Raw genomic sequence first — 17,169 nt, forward strand, 5'->3', positions numbered from 1 at the left:
TCACGTTTTCACAAATAACAAAATGTAATTGGATCGCACGCATCGCATTTATTAATGAGGTTATGAATGTAGGATGTACATCCAATTTAACTTTTGCAACACATAATAACCCCTGAATAACCTCCACCTGTTACCCCTAAAACTAATCCTTACCCTAATCCATATGCTAACATTAAAGAAAACCTCATTCCTATTCCCAAACCTTGACCCAATCCTACCAGATTTATGCCCTATTTTAGCATGCTCTGGTAAATTGGGCTATAGAAGTTGAAATCCATACACCCCCTATGTAAGCATGACATTAATCTTCCACACCCATGGAGTGTGAATTTCAAATGGGGCTACCTGATCGGGTGACACCATTTGAAATCTACACCCCCTGTGTAGGAGATTAAGGTCACATCGTCCATATGTGGTGTGTGGATTTCAACTGGAATAGCCCAACTCATGTTGTCCTTTCAAAACAACAATACACCTTAATTTCAATTGTGGATTGCAATTTTAAGGCACAAATCCTAAACCACGGATTGGTTCTTAATAGGCAGCATGTGGGTCAGATGCAGCCCACGGACCAATGTTGGCCCCTAAGCAGTACTGAAATGCCTAGTAAACACCTCGACCTAATCATGAGCATCAGCTTATCAAGACTTGACCTCTATATATTTATTTACATCATGGAGGGCATGCGAAATCCTCTTTTCACCTCAGGGCCGCATAACCCTCTGCATATATTAATTCCTATCTTACCTTCATCCATTCTTTCTCTGTGAGAGAATCGCCATAGTTAACATCTTTCCTCTGTCTTGAGCCTCGACCAAACAGCTTCTCTTCTTCTTCCTCAAACGTCAAGCGCTCCACTTCACTTTCGTCCTTGACAAGCCACTGTGGCAGCTCGTCAACTTCCATGAGACGTGGTTTACGATTAGGGTTGCGAGCTTCTTCACGTCGACGTTCGATATCCATGCGCTGGTATTGCTCAAATTCATCCTCTGTACGAGCTATCATCTGGTTGATGGTCTCATCATCTGGTACATCATTTTCTTCCTGTCAATTTTAAACAAAATACAGGAAATGTTTGTTTGCATCTGGACTCACTGAAATTTGTGCTGTGGAGTATTATAGGCTATAACAATAGCAACATGAAGCATTGTTACAGCAATAACTTTTCAATGACCTTAAAACAAAATTCCACACCCAACATATTTAAAATCATCCTCAAACCACCCCTCGGCAAGACAACTTTGCTTCCCACCTTATGTTCAGTTCTTGTTATTGTTTTCTTTCTTTTTTCTTCCAATCATGTTTACAAAAGTCTGGATTCGCAGCTTCTTTGAAATGACTGCTACAACTTTTTATTGACTTCTGACATATTTTTCCTGGAATTTCCAGTACCAAAATCTAAATTCCTTAGCTTTTCCATGTTGTTTGCCCATTTGTAAAATTATGATTCTTCCAGACTCTGTCCGTATGCACAAAAGAGTTAGACTGGGTCTAAAGTTAGACCTGGTCTAAGTGGAATTTAATACCAGGAGAAAGGACATTTTCCTTTACATTTTCTTAAGTTCTTTTGTATTATTTTTGAACTTTGCATTTAAATCTTTAAAATTTGTTAGCTACTTTAGGAAGGAAATAAGAGTAAAGGTACATTCCTGGTGGAACTAAATTCTGCTTAGACCAGGTCTAAGTTTAGACCGGGTCTAACTCTTTTGTGCATACGGACCAAAGGGAACCAATGCTTATTGGTACATCTGTTATATCCAGGAACCTTTCCAATTCAGGAACAAATATTCTTCATTTACAAACAAGTGTCTAATTTAAGACTAACCTGATCAAAATACAACATAAATTGCACACTATGTTCCTTTAAATATATCACAACGGCACAAGTCATACTAATTTTTCGAGTTTGATACACAGCCTAAGACATAAGCTCTTGCCATCTTCTCTCACCTCTTCCTGGTCTTCTTCTTTCTCCAGCAGAGTCATCAGCAGATTTCGTCTCTCAGCTCCAGTGGATTTCTGATCAAACAGACCAGCCTGGATGACCTTGCTGTCTACGTTGAGTTTATGTTTAGCTGCAGCCAAGATCTTCTCTTCTACACTCTGCACAGTCATAAGACGCAGGACTCTTACTTCGTTCTTCTGACCGATACGATGAGCTCTGTCTTGGGCTTGTAGATCCTATAAAAGAATAAACATACACATATTTGTTTTCTTTTGTTTATTTCATTTTTGTTTGATTATTTTGTTATTGTTGGGAAGTTATAAGTTTATCTATGTTCATTTTAACTTCATGCCAAGGCCATTGCACTGCATGGATTTATCATGAAGGTTTCTGAATATAATCGGAAACAATTTGACATTTAGCGATTCAGCTTTCTGTATAACCCTGAATAATTGTATACATATGGAATTCACCAGGTATGTCCACTTAGTGAATATGTTTTAGAAAAGAATTTAGAGTCAATAAGGTTGCACACCAAAAAATTATACATCAACTTCAACTCAGTACACCTCACGTCTCCTTGCTCAATTATCTGACATGGAAATGCCCTGCTAGGGTTGATACACAAGTTTATACTCTGATCAGCTCGTAATAACATAGTGGATTGATATAGAATGGTGTACACACAGCTGGGCGCAGCACTACGCGAACTGCACTTTGCGTATTGTGACTGACGTGCACTTTTGTGAATTTACGCAGGCGTAGGTTGGAACTTTATTGAGTCGCGCTGTAACAAAAACCGAATAATTCTCCGCCTATTACGAGCTGATTATAATATAGATGGGTCATCGCCTTACCTGATGTGGATTCCAATCACTGTCAAAGATAATGACTGTGTCTGCCGCTTGCAAGTTCAGACCCAGCCCTCCGGCACGAGTACTCAGTAAGAAGATAAAATAATCTGAATCCGGAGCATTGAAGAGCGTCAGTAACCCGCCACGGTCTTCAGACTTGGTCGTACCATCCAGGCGTAGATATTTATAACCTAAGAATCACACACAAAATAAAAAAAATAAAAATAAATAATAAAAAAATGCCAAGTCAGTTTAGAAGTGATCAAAATACAAACGTTGTCATTTTCACCCTCCCTGCAAAATTGTTGTTTGCAGTCAAATTTTTCTCTCCCTCAAAAAAGTCTCTTCATCAGTTTCTACAATAAGCATTTTAAACAAGCGCACTAATATTGCAACTGCTCAACATCATATTATTTACATTCTTGTAAGTTTGATTGCTTATTCACAAATACTGAATTGACCTCCATATTTGATATTTTGATATGCCATAGGCTTTGTGTTGTGATCATTTCGACCAGTGGTTCATAACAAAGAAAGCGTGAGCCAGTTGACCTAGCAACGGTCATATTCTAACGTGCACTATGCCAGCGAATACGCGGTTATGTGTCGGCTGCCATAAACCCGAAAACAAGTTGTACTTTGCCATTTTTAAGCTCTTTTCACTGAAAATTTGCTCTAATAAACATCCCCTATGAAAAATTGCACACCCCTGGGGCGTTTATTACTGATAATACAATATGTAGCTAACAGGTGACCCCTAGATGACTTTCATACCTATTCCATGAACACCCCTTGTTCCCCCAAATCAAGGATTATTATGTTCATCAAAGCATGTGCGATAAGAAGTATTTAAAAAAGTGTGAACAGATAGAGAGATGCAGAGGCTATGACAATACCTCAGCATATATGCAGATTAGGAGCTAAAAACAAATAACATTCACCTTTGAAAATAAAATAATCTTCTAAGATGGTCATAAGAGTGGTCATCTGGTTGAATAGCAAGCACCTGTGTCCGGTTGCCTTCAGTTTAGGCAGCATACGATCCAGCAATTCAAACTTGCCAGCTACACGGTAGAGATCTGGGCCTTGCACAATGCCACCTGAGCCGCCAATGTGCTCACAGAATGACTCCTGTTGATGAAGTAATTCAGAAGATGAGAATATGTGTAAGAGACATACAATGATATATCTTTATATTGTTTTAAAACAGAATTGGTATTCTGTGCTAGTGGTTTGATTGCCTAGCAGTAATGGCGGTGGGGGGGGGGGGATGAACTGTAAATCAAAACACAAAAAGCTGAAATCAGCTTAAAAGCCCAACTCTCACAACCCTGTACTCACTGTTCAAAACAAAATCAGTTAAAAAACTTTCAAATACTTACCTCAATGTGTTGAAAAATGAAGGGATGGTTACAAATCTTCCTCAGTTGCATGATGGTGTTCATCAGAGCTTTGGTTCCACCTTTTCCCTGCAGGAAGAGAAAAACAAAATCTTTAGTTTCTATTTCTCCCATCTGTCATTGTCACATGTTTCTCCCCTACAATATAAGCAGGTCTAGTACATGTATATGCCATTACCATTTTCTTCGAATTAATAACAAATGAAGAACAAAACAGATCTCTTGAAAAAGTGTCAAATTTTGCATATAATCAATCATAATGGGTTATCCGCATCGGACATTTAGACATACCTTCTTGTCGTTTTCAGATCCATCAGTCAACATGACTCCCTTGAGTTGCATGTGTTTGTACAAGAGACGTTGCAAGGCTGACATGTCACATTTGATCACATATTCCACCTGTTCAATGATATCAACAAAAATTAATTATACATTAATAAATTATTCAGGGCTTGAAATCAATTATGGTACATGAAAGAAAGGCATTTCATCCTACCTTTACAGCTGGGATAGAATGAACTAGAATCAGATAATTGGTAAGTTTTTAGCGGGTTCGCCGTCGGGAAAGTTTAGAAACATGTCTAAAGACGGCGAACCCGGTTTAAAACTTACCAATTGTTATGAACTATCCCACAATTTAGAATCAGGTAATCAATTCTTGCAACGATTCTCCTAAACTTGCTTTCCGAGAAATAAAATTCTCCTTAAAACATGCCCATTTTGCTCGCAGTAAGTTACAACACTCGGTCCATTCTCATTTAATTCTCACAAAACGAGTTTGTGAGAATCAACTTTGATACAATTGAGCCCGATGATTAAACCAAAATGTTACAGCTTGAAAAGCTCATAAACAGCAGGGCATTTTTTTAAAAGAATTTCACACTTACCTTATCTGGTAGCTGAGATTCCACCTCCTTCTTGAGACGACGCAATAAGAATGGACGCAACACTTTATGCAGACGACGAATGATAAGCAGAGTCTCCTCACCGTTCAGTTCGACCTTAAGAAATAAGCAAGTAGTAGATTGATGGGAAAAAGGTTTTAAATTACTTTTGAAAATTGTGATCTTTTATGTAAGCTTCTTTTTACTCAAAAACGGTGATGAATACTGGTGAAACATGATTGAATCCCTTTCAACAACGAAAACAAGCTAAAGACCGTAACTATAATTCAAAGGATTATGTCATGAGGAATATCAGTTAATCAATGCCACTCAGTCTTACAAAATGATTGGTGATTTCAGAAAAAAACACTGCAGAATAAAGCGGCAATGTTTAGCCGCCACATCCAAAAAATACAGAATTCAACTTGTAACTGTGTATGCGCCACCGAAGTATATTAATATCGATGGTATGCGCACCAGGCAGAACAAATTTACGCGCTCACACGAATACGCAACTGTACAAGTGTGGATTCATCACGGATTAACAACAGTTTACTCCTGTACAAAGGTATAGGAAGAGTTGTTGAAATTAGCCCAATCTTGAATGGGACTGTCTACAATCACTGGAAACTAATTGTTACCAATCATTTTGATACAGCCTGTTCCAGCATCAAACTTTTTTAAAGATGTTTCCCACAAAGGGCCTAGCATGCCCAACAATGAATTGCTACACAGCTGAACTCAAGGAATTTCAAAAGAAATTTCCCTTAGCACTTTTGGGTAGGGGTAGCATTTAGCACAATTGATACTAGCATATGCCCACCAGCAATTTGTCTCTCAATTGCTGTGACTGCTGGTATAATGGGCGATTCAATTTGAAACCCACACTCCCCCTGTGGAAGATTAAGCTATAAAATAGACACTGGGTAACTTACATTTGAAATACTCCACTTACATGGAGAGTATACAATTCTGGAAAAATGTGTTTGAACACCCACTGTAATTCCTATGTTCTGCTTAGTATAGTGTGCGCGCTATATGAGTCACTGGAAACTAAGAATTATAATAGTGTTGTCTCAATGTTCATCTTAAGCATGCCCCCTCCCCTTTCCCCACCAAACAATGTTGGGAGAAGATATGGTGAAGATGAGCATATTGGGCATGCCAACATTTTACGGGGGTAGAAGGGGGACCATTTGCAATAAGGCCTTAAGTTAAAAGTGTTCGAACAATTATTTCTAAGATAGGTAAAACTATACACAGGGGAAGTATGGGTTTCAAAATAATTAACCCTAGCCAATTCCATTTGAAAAACATACTCCCTGTGGAAGACCAGCCCAATATAGACATGAGTCTTGCCACTTTTTGAACAAGGTACATACCTTCTCTCCAGTTGATGCGAATGGTGCATTGAACCACTGCTCAAATGAGTTACAAGACTTGAAGATGGTCGGTAGCAAGAAATTCAACAGAGCCCACAACTCCGGCAATTTATTCTGAAACAAACAAAATGTTGCATTAAAAAAAATCAGTTTCATTTCCAGACACATTTCAAACTTTTCAGCTGTTACTAAGTTCTTTGTTAAGAATCAAAATTTAACTGTCTCAACAAGTTCTGGAGATACTAATCACATGCAGCCTTTCTCAAAGATATAACGCCACGTTTCATTAACCTAAATCAAGCCATGCTGATGCTTTACCACTAAAGACAAGTAAAAATTTGTCTCTCTAACCAGACAGTTTCAATTGATTTTTAAATACTATTGTTGCATGACTAAGTCAATATTTATAGTTGTAGTTGTGACCATAAGGCCATCTTAATTTAATAGTTTGTCTCAAAGCACTCACGCGCATTAGTAAAATCCACTTCCACTTACCTGGAGGGGAGTGCCAGTCAGCAGAATCCTGTGAGGGGCAATGTAATGAGTGTTCAGAATCTGGGTCAGCTTGCAATGGTGATTCTTCATACGGTGACCCTCATCAACTATCATCAATTTCCAACGGCTACAAATACAAGACAAGAAATAAGATTAAGTTGAAATAAGATTACATACAAAAAGTAACACCACAGACATCAATTACTCCTTGGAGTGTTCAGTACATTCGGTTTTTAAGCAGTAAGTTCCATTTAGTTGCAGTATTCTCTCATTTCAAAGTACTGTCAAGTTGAATCCACAACAATCCATGCAAAACATGGTTATTACTAAGTACTGAAAAGCATGACACGTTGACCTGGATTTGCAAAATTCTCATAATTGCACAAATTTCTTTTTCATATATGCCTATACATCTATTTTGCAAAAATTCAATGCCACAAAAATTATGGTTGGTTTCAAATTGCAAAAATTTTGTGCAGCAAAAATAGTGCGCTTTACAGCATTCTTTTGTGACCCAACTAGCAGACTGACCCTAAAATCTGCCTCCTATTTTGATTTTGGATAATGGATATCATTCTAACTCATTTTAGCCCAACTCGCTAAAATTCAACGCATTCAAAACAAAGCTGCTCGCTTGATTTTCGGTATTCGTAGGCGCGATCATATATCACCTTACCTCACCCGTCTTCACTGGCTCCCAGTCAAGCAGCGAGTTAACTTTAAAATCCTTGTTCTCATGTATCAGTGTATTAATAACAGTGCCCCTACCTACTTGTCTGAGCTAATTTCAATGTACAACACCCATTCCAGCAAACGTAATCTTCGCTCATCCAAGGACGTTACCAGACTTGCTATTCCCAAGACCAAAAGATCTGCAGGTGACCGTGGGTTCTCATTGTACGGTCCTCGCCACTGGAATTCACTGCCCACTTCCATCAGAGAGGCCCCGTCACTGCAGATCTTTAAAAGGTATCTTAAAACCCACCTTTTTGAATTGTTGTAATTTCATTTGTTTTTCTTTTATGTGAAGCGCTTTGAACTGCGAAAAAGCGCTATATAAATATTGTATGTATGTATGTATGTAACTCGTCACAAATTAAGATTAGGGAGCTTTTGATTTCCATGACGGATGGTTCTGCGATGGTAAAATACCAAATGTTGTCATCGTCGGCACAATGGTTGTTCGACTCTTTGCATGTTGTAGAGTTTGGACGACGACGCATTACAAAGTCATCGTTGGTGTTTTACCGTCGCAGAACCATGGAAATCCAAAACTCCCTACTGACAGCAATCTACTGCGATATGTTAGTGCTATTCCTTACCTTGGCAAGGATAGCTTTGTCCTTCATCACATACTCATAGGTTGTCAGTAGAACGTTAAATTTCATGGATCTGAGGCTCGAGGCCATAGTACGACGGACTTGGGGAGATCCTTTGTAGCTAACTCGTATAACAGATGGAGCCCACTTGTCAAATTCCATAGCCCAGTTGGACAGGGTACTGTTGAGTATCAAGTTTGATCAAGATACATGTGAATTACTAAACAAATATACTAGAAATACATTCTAATAATCAAACAAATAATTCTTCAATTTTCTGACAAACTTGCAATTTGATAGGTCAGTGCAATATAATTGTATCACCATTCTGGTCATTTTGCGGAAAGGTTTTTCTTTTGTGTTTCAATTTGTTTACTTATTTATTGTTTTATAATTTTCCAACTATTGAAATTTAATTCATTGCTAACTGAGACTTGAAAAATAGCTTAAAGGGGAATATTGGAATGTCATCTTTCCCTGAGTAAGATCAGACAGCAAGCCAGGCCACGGCTAGACGGTAACATGAGTAAGGACCGTCGATGAATCGATAATAATCAAAAAATCGGCTATCCAATAATATCAATATCGCCGATATCACTTTCGGAAGAAAATCGATATATCGGAGTTGCCGATAATGAAAAAAAAAATCCAAAATCGGGCGTAAGCAGTGTGTTAACTGCCGCAATTATGTCAGTACAGACGTGTTTTGAAATGTAAAAACTTCTAGAATCAATAAGTGTTATTTTACCTCACCACTATTAAAAGTTTCTAATACATTTCCATATGCCTAATTCAAATTTTAGAAGCTTAGTGACTTGAATTTTCAGGTCACTAAAATTGGGAGGAAAATCGATTTATCGATTATTATCGATAATGAGTGACCGATATATCGATTTTTTAAAATCCTAACATCGACGGTCCTTAAACATGAGTAGGCTAATTTCACCTTCAAGGCATGGATAGTCTTGCAAATACGGGATAACTCTCCCCTAGGCTATCCAATAAGCCTGAATTAGTAGGACTACAACTGGTATCTATTGGTCAGTTTACACTCTCTTATTTCCACATCTGTTATTTTTATGTGGGCCTTTAAAATGTGTCCATTTACCTACATTTTTGTAATTCATTAATAACTCAATAACGCACACTGACTATACTGCACCCATCCATCAAATTGATCTAGAAATACACTTGAACAATAATAAGCTGTATAATGATAACAATTTAAATGTTCTAAGTTTATTGGTGACATATTTGGCAACACTGTACTCCATCTACAATCCAGGAAATAAATAGTTGGCACACTTGCACTAATGGGAATGTGTGCCCTATCAAAATTGGAGAGGTGAGTGAAACATGCATGTAATATATGTGAAATACAGACTCCCCCCCCTATATCTCACACCTCACCCTTCGCTACTCCCCATCATTCAACGTTAGAGGATCTCACGGACCTGTTGACAACATGGCTTGGTCCAACATTAAATTGGGGGAGCGGGGGCAAAGATATACCAAAAGACAGGCCAAGTGTACATGAAACTGTACATGCAATACAGGGCTGCATAACATTTGAAGGAGAAGTGGGACCCCTACATTGCCAGTTACCATTATCTCATCGCATAACCAATTAGAGCAATAAATGAACTGATTCCAATCTCAGCAATCTGATACTTAAAATAAATCCTGTCTGTCGCCACTTGATTATTTCAACCTGCTTTGTTAGGGTTTTATTGTCTGACATCATGCAAGGACTGCCTTTTGAGGAGAGTGAGAGCAATCGCTTTCTACTGCTCTCCTTAAATCTGATATAGGAGAGTGATTTTTAGCTCTCCTTAGTCGACCATTATCCTCTTACACTCTATTGTAAATGATCTAAACAGCTCTCCTTGAAGGCTCTAGAAGAGCTTTTCAATGCTCTCCTGCAAATTCCAAAAGACAGTCCCTGATCATGCCTGATTCAGAAACCGACTATACACTATAAACAACAGTATTTTGAGGTGTAATAGCCCTACATAATCATGTGACCATCTACAACAAATCCAGTGAAACAAACCCAGTGAAAAGTTGCATATTTGAGTAATCAAAATCGCCATAAAAAAAGCTTTAAAATGACACATAACTTGTCATAATTGCATGCTAAATAGGTGCTCAAAAGTCAATATTGCCTCTTTCCTCCTGTTTTCTATTGATTTCTGATATGCCTCAATGGCCTGTATCTCCAAATAGGCACTGGCGAATTTACACTGGGCTCAATGTGGATGATCACATATAATCGATAGCATATACGCTGCCAAATGCATTGTCAAACTTATTACTTACGACAAAGGTACAATGATTAGGTACGGGCCGTTGATTCGTTTCTTCTCAATCAGATGACAAATGAGGGCAATACTTTGGATAGTTTTCCCAAGACCCATCTCATCTGCTAGGATACCATTCAAGTTGTTGTTATAAAGGGACACCAGCCACTCCAAGCCTTTCAGCTGAAAAGAACAATGTGTGAAAAATGTGTATTAATACATAAGAGTGAAGTTGCATACAAGTGTACAAAGCAACACACAGCAGAGTTGTCAGTGTGAATATGCTACAGCCTCCTTCAGTAAAATAACCTGATCTGATCTTGAAGCTTGATGTGTAATGATCAGGTCATAGACCTTTTAGTAACTTGTAGCCCCCTCCCCATCATTAAGAGAGGTTTGTTGGCCTTGATGGGGATGGCCTCTGTGACTAAAAAAACTTTAAAACAAAAGTTACAGTCCATGTCCATGGGGTATCGGTTTGGGAAAAAAGTGTCAATATTATTGCTAACACCTATAGATTAAATTCAGTCTTCAATTTCCCCATAAATTAACCATGACTGTAAATAAACCATGAGTGTGCTAGGTCCTCCAGATGGGATAGTATGTTGACAAGTTACGAAATAAAAGTTTTACAACCTGATCACTATGTCGCACATCAAGATGGTCAGATCAGGTCACTTGACTGAAAAAGGCCGAACAGCTGAAAATTTCTGAGTACCAGGGTAACTATTTTGTACTGAGATCAAGAGTTTTATTATTTTATAAATATAAACACACATTCTTGAGCTGGTGAACGTATTATAACTAAACTTAGGATCACCTCAAGTCAAGTTCAGTAGTGATGTCAATGAATTTTTTGCAGTCGTGTGGCAAGCATACCAACAAACCGCCCATATATGGGTGTACGTTCTACGCAATCAACTTTATGTGCGCGATATGTATTCTCATTAATTATGTTCTTATGCATTCTGCTGACTTTGTTGTATACATTTTGTTTCACTTTGCATTATTGTTAGAAAAATGAACTGATTTTCAATAATCACAACAAATCATAAACAACCCGTCTCTTGAGTTTAAATAAGAATTTGGTGGTTTGATTGTAAAGATGTGCAGGGGCAAAATGGTTCAAGGTCTCCCCTATTGCTTCTGGTCTATAAAACAATTTCAAAACATAGTTATCATAAAATACATTTTCTTCAAAAGGTAACTATGAAAAGAAGAAAGCTATGTGAGAACTTTTTAAGACTTGACTATTCTTTTTTAGGAATTAAACCAAAAATATTGACAAGGGAGACATAGGAAAGAATACTGACCTGGTATGATTTTAATGTGCCATTCCGCATGCAGGCAGGCTGGTCAGTGACGATCTCCTGTTTGGTGTGAGCCATGCTGTAATAATTGATGCTCTTAGTCCTGCTCGTATACTCGTCATCACCAGTAGTATTTTTGGCCTCACTGTGAATAAAATCAACACAGATATCAGAAATACCGCTTGTTAAATTTTGTATTTTTTTGTAACTTTTAAGACCAGTAAGTAAACTGATGTCGAAGTGCCAGAACGAGGTATTCTCTTTTAATATCCAAACACCACACACACACAGGTGGTTTGGGTGGGGGTGCCCTGTGTATTACCTGCTCCTGTCCTATCCCAGGGGAGGCAACCAGAGTGTAAGATTCTGTGAGATTAGGCAGAAAAAGGTTAATTAATGCACCAGCTGCAGCACCTGCCTCCAGACGTTAGACAAGTTGACAAGACAGAGGACACCCTGTGCTGAAGGTAGGCATATTCATCGCCACTTTTTCAATATCGTATATCGCCAGCAAATATTTATCGCAATAATCGAAAATGAGGGAAGCTTAAAAACATTTTATTAAGTTTCAGTTTTGAAAAAACATGAAAATATTGTTAAATATTGTTAGTTTGTATCAGGTGGCGCTATTGTTGCTGGTATTGTCATTGGCGCCACTGTCGGGTTGGTCACTCTCGATATCGTCTTCTGCTTGCTTTTCGGTTTTCAATTGAAGACACATTTTAACCATCAAAATATCATGGCCTGTCAAACTTATCGTGATCGCGATAATGAAAATTTATCGCGATAGACGATAATAACATTATCGTGAACATGCCTAGCCACTTAGACCTATGAGTACCAATCCCTAACCATAGAGGTTGGTCAAGCCACGTATCCATGGTGATTATCAGCCGTTATCAGCGTAGACGTGAACATGTTTGCTTGTTTGCATCTTTGCCAAAATTGTTGCTATGCAGTGTGGCGCAGACTTCTCTACGCGCGCCAAAGTCATTTGTCTAGGTGCTCGTTCGTCTGGGGATGGCATCTTCAGGGCAACTGGGGTGCAATTGAGGCTGGGGGTGGATACTGCTGCACAGTTAACACACGTGCAGTGAGTGATCAGCATCTCCATGTTGGGTTCCCCCTGCGAATTTACTTCCCAGTGGATCTTAGCAGCGCTATATAAAGAGTGCATAGAACATATGTGCATGCTGTGGTGATTTCTGGGCGATCTGGCAGTGGTCACTTGGTGGGCACATGAGCTGCATAACCCTAACCCCACACAGGTGGTTTACATGTAGGTGGTGTGTGGGTGCCGTGTATGTTACCCACTCCTGCCCCATCCCAGGTAGGCACTCAGGGAGTGAGATTTGTGAAACTAGTCGCTGAAAGGTTTAAATCGAGGGAAGCATATTTACGAAATGTTTCGCCACATCACCACCATAAACAAAACTGGAAGGTAAAATCATGTCAGATAGCAAATAAAAGGCACAAAATAAGCAAATAAAAAGCAACAGATCATATAGCATAAAAACAACCAGTGTCTTATAAAATAAATTTATAAAACACCACATGCAGCTTTTCCATACACCATTATAAATTATTTGTTTCCATGGCAATGACAGGGGCATCTTCTTACCTTGGCCGAGCCAAGCTAGATGATGTTTCATCATGATCATCGTCATGGTATCTATCCATGTTTCTATGGAGACAAAATTGGGGAGATAAAGTTGTGGAAGGAGACAAAATTGCAGAGCAACATGGTTACCTTACAGTAATACTGCCTCTGCCTCCTCACAATTTATTTCCCTATTAAAACATGTTGCCTATACATCCACCTCACCTCGTCAGGCTATTTCATCCACTATTGTGTGAAGCCCTCCTCCAGTATTTTTCCTCTGTTTCTGTCTTCTGAGCACTGTTCTTGTTCAATTTGTTTGTGTAGGGATGATGTCATCTCTCCATCTCTTTTCCATTGAGCTCTTTTCTGTTTTCCTCCTCCATTTCATTTCACTTCTCTACAATGTCCAACTCAGGTAATTTTTCTTATTTCTGTGTGTCCAACTTGTGAGAAATAGCATTTTCTTTCCATAGTCCTCTGGCTTGTTGTCAATTTATGTTCCATATCCTTTGTTGTTAACTCCATAGGTCATGGATGTTAAGATGCAATGATCATCAAAAATGCTTCTCCTTAATGACATTGGTATGGTTTTGTCTTTCCATAGTCCTCTGGCTTGTTGTCAATTTATGTTCCATATCCTTTGTTGTTAACTCCATAGGTCATGGATGTTAAGATGCAATGATCATCAAAAATGCTTCTCCTTAATGACATTGGTATGGTTTTGTCTTTCCATAGTCCTCTGGCTTGTTGTCAATTTATGTTCCATATCCTTTGTTGTTAACTCCATAGGTCATGGATGTTAAGATGCAATGATCATCAAAAATGCTTCTCCTTTATGACATTGGTATGGTTTTGTCTGTCAAAATTTCTTTGTACATTCCAAACATCTCCATCCGCTTTCACTCTAAAAGGATTGCTTCCGCTTTATAGCTGTGCTGGTATCCATTTTCAATGTCTGACTTAGATATTTATAATTATCAACCCTTTCGATTTGATGATTTTCTATTATCATTGTTTCTGCTGTCCTATTAGTTTGTCATGAACTTTGTTTTTCCTTTGTGCATTTGAAAGCCAATCTGTTTACTTTCTCTGTTCAAGCTGTCTAGCTGTTCTTCCATATCTTTCATTGATGTTGTTGTTAAAGCAATATCAGCTACGAACTCAAGATTTCCCCATCCAAATTAATTCCGTTTTTTAAAGTTGCAAATCTTTTAAAAACTAGATTGTCTCAGCAGCAGGGGACATTAGGCTGTCATGTGCATCTAGGTGTAGAGGCTTATCCTCTTATTCACACTTGAGCATTCTCAAGTACACTTAAAGTTTTTTGGTCTCCTGGTCAATTCAGTTTTAATTTAGGGGTTGTTGTTATGTTGTTATAGCAACAAGCTCAGTTTTTCTGTTCAGTGAGCTGTCGTTTTAGTGGTGTGCAGCAATTCAGGTCTCTCGTCTTATTTTTTCATTCCTTTGTTATGTCCATAGTTCTCCTAGTGATGCACTTGCAATTGTTCCTTCGATCTTGATGGACCAAAAAATCCAATCCAATCCTCTGTTTGATCCAAAGATGTATCTGTTTAAGATATGCTTAAGATTTGCTTAAGATGAAATTGGTTAAATGTGATTCAGAAGTCAACTTTTGTTTGTCCAGCCTGTATGGTTGGCTTGTACACATTTTTCCAATAATTCGTGTGTTTATTGATTTATATGAAGATAATCAATAATTCCAAATGCTTGCTGCAATTAATTATCTCAATGTATATAATTTGTTTAATTGATATGAAATCTGTTATTATCTCAATATAGTCTTAATTTCTATGAGATTGTGAAATTATTATAAATAAGCTTATGTGTATTAAATGGTCCTCATGATCGTGGGGCAATGCGGAGTCTATTCTTTGCGTTGTTGTGCTTTCCTGCTGTCTCGAGACAATTCCTTTTTTTTGTAGATTAGCTTCTCTGAACACCTCTTCCAATCATTTTTCCAATGTGACCATGTGCTCCCTGCCTCACTCCTTTTAATTTCCACCTCTTTTAAGACATTGTCTAGATGTGTATTCTGGTAGTTGATGGACATGCAGATGTGTCCTTCATTTGATGTTATCTTTCTTAGTGCATCAAACATGTCCTCCTGCTTTATGGGGTCAAATGCTTTCTGGAAAGCTATAAATCCTAGACAGCGGGAATTTGTTGTATTTTTCTATCATTTGGTTAATAATAGCCTTTTTGACAATTTCTCTTGATACTAAAACCTTAGTTAATACTTACTTTCCAAGGTCATATTTGTGACATCATACCTCATCATACATCATCAGGTTTCAGATATTTTTTTATGGTGCAAAGCCGTCTTTGCCTTGGTCAAGACTCGTGCTCAGTGACTCACGCTCAACGAATTAAGGCATTTCACAGGTTATATGGTAAACTGTTATTTGGCATTATGAAAAGATCACAATGGCCTATTCCAGTTGAAATCCATATACCCCTTATAGAAAACATGACCTTAATATCCCACACAGGGAGTGTGAATTTCAAATCGAGTCACCCATTCAGGTAACCCAATTTGAAATTCACACTCCCTCTGTGGGAGATTAAGATCATATCTTCCACAGGGGGTATATGGATTTCAACTGGAATAGCAGTGTAAGATTTCTATTACATTGATTTCAAAGTCAACTGACTTCACTTTCATCCTATATCAAACTTACTCAATAATCTCTTGAACTGATTTGCCAGAATTCTCCTGGGTGACCTTCTCTGATTCCGATGCAGCTTGTGAGTCTTGTGAGTCTTCCCCTTCCTCCTCATATTCTTCATCTTCTCCTGAAACAATTCAAGCAATTACACTGTTCATCACAAAATTCTGCACTTTTTTCCTGATGTAGCATGTTCACACAAGGAAGCAAGTTTTTGTTTAACTGATTCAAACACATAAACCTTTACATTTTACATGAGCTTTTGATAAGATGCACATATATTAGAAAACCTGAAAGGTCAACCAGTCAAATACAATCGCTTATAAGCACATCACGCTTTACACACAGCAACTACCTCTGAACAATTATAGAAACATCTTTACCTCTTCTTCTGTACCACTCTCTTCCTCTCCAGATTCCCCATCCCCACGTGGAGCGACCTCATATCCTGGGTTCATCTCGAGCCATGTTTCCAGCTGGCTAGCCATGGGGGCGTCTTCACCAGTCAGCATCTCACCCGTTTCAGTATGAATCACCTTAATCCTCATGTCACTGTTCTGACTGTTTTCATCTGTCAGCTGCTTAAGCAAAGAAAATAGAACATTTTTGAGTATATGTCCACAACTATAAGGTCCGCAACTTATAAGTTCCCCCCTAATACTTTTTAAAGTAAGTCGAAAAATATCTACAAAATGTAAAAAGATATGTTTAGTTCTGTTGTTTTTTCACATGTGGACCAATTTATAGCGTGACACATCATTGCTTTCAGTCACAATGGTTAATTGTGTAAGAAAAGAGGCCGTTTTAAAAGTTGCACCCGAGTCCATAGCAGTCCGGTTTTCTTTAACAAACACATGAAATGAATAGACCTGGCCAACCGTATTATTTCAGAGTTGACTCCTATGGACTCAGATGTAACTTTGAACACTGTTTCAAACAGTCTTTTTTTACAAAATGAATCATTGTGAGTGAACGCAATTATGTGTGATG

At 38.2% G+C, this 17,169-nt stretch overlaps 1 protein-coding gene across 1 annotated transcript in view; it reads right to left on the minus strand.

The window, feature by feature from the left end:
* The window catches only part of LOC140141115 (probable global transcription activator SNF2L2), a 39,902-nt gene that overhangs the window by 9,178 nt on the left and 13,555 nt on the right, over positions 1 to 17,169 (minus strand). Inside the window, 16 exon segments of the mRNA XM_072162900.1 lie at positions 748 to 1,044; positions 1,951 to 2,181; positions 2,803 to 2,990; positions 3,741 to 3,930; positions 4,182 to 4,268; positions 4,491 to 4,598; positions 5,087 to 5,200; positions 6,466 to 6,579; positions 6,961 to 7,087; positions 7,372 to 7,373; positions 8,283 to 8,460; positions 10,599 to 10,762; positions 11,893 to 12,034; positions 13,511 to 13,573; positions 16,192 to 16,306; positions 16,562 to 16,757. Coding sequence (XP_072019001.1) covers positions 748 to 1,044; positions 1,951 to 2,181; positions 2,803 to 2,990; positions 3,741 to 3,930; positions 4,182 to 4,268; positions 4,491 to 4,598; positions 5,087 to 5,200; positions 6,466 to 6,579; positions 6,961 to 7,087; positions 7,372 to 7,373; positions 8,283 to 8,460; positions 10,599 to 10,762; positions 11,893 to 12,034; positions 13,511 to 13,573; positions 16,192 to 16,306; positions 16,562 to 16,757 — 2,316 coding nt within the window.

This window comes from Amphiura filiformis, chromosome 19, assembly GCF_039555335.1.
Source record: "Amphiura filiformis chromosome 19, Afil_fr2py, whole genome shotgun sequence".
Lineage (NCBI taxonomy): Eukaryota > Metazoa > Echinodermata > Ophiuroidea > Amphilepidida > Amphiuridae > Amphiura > Amphiura filiformis.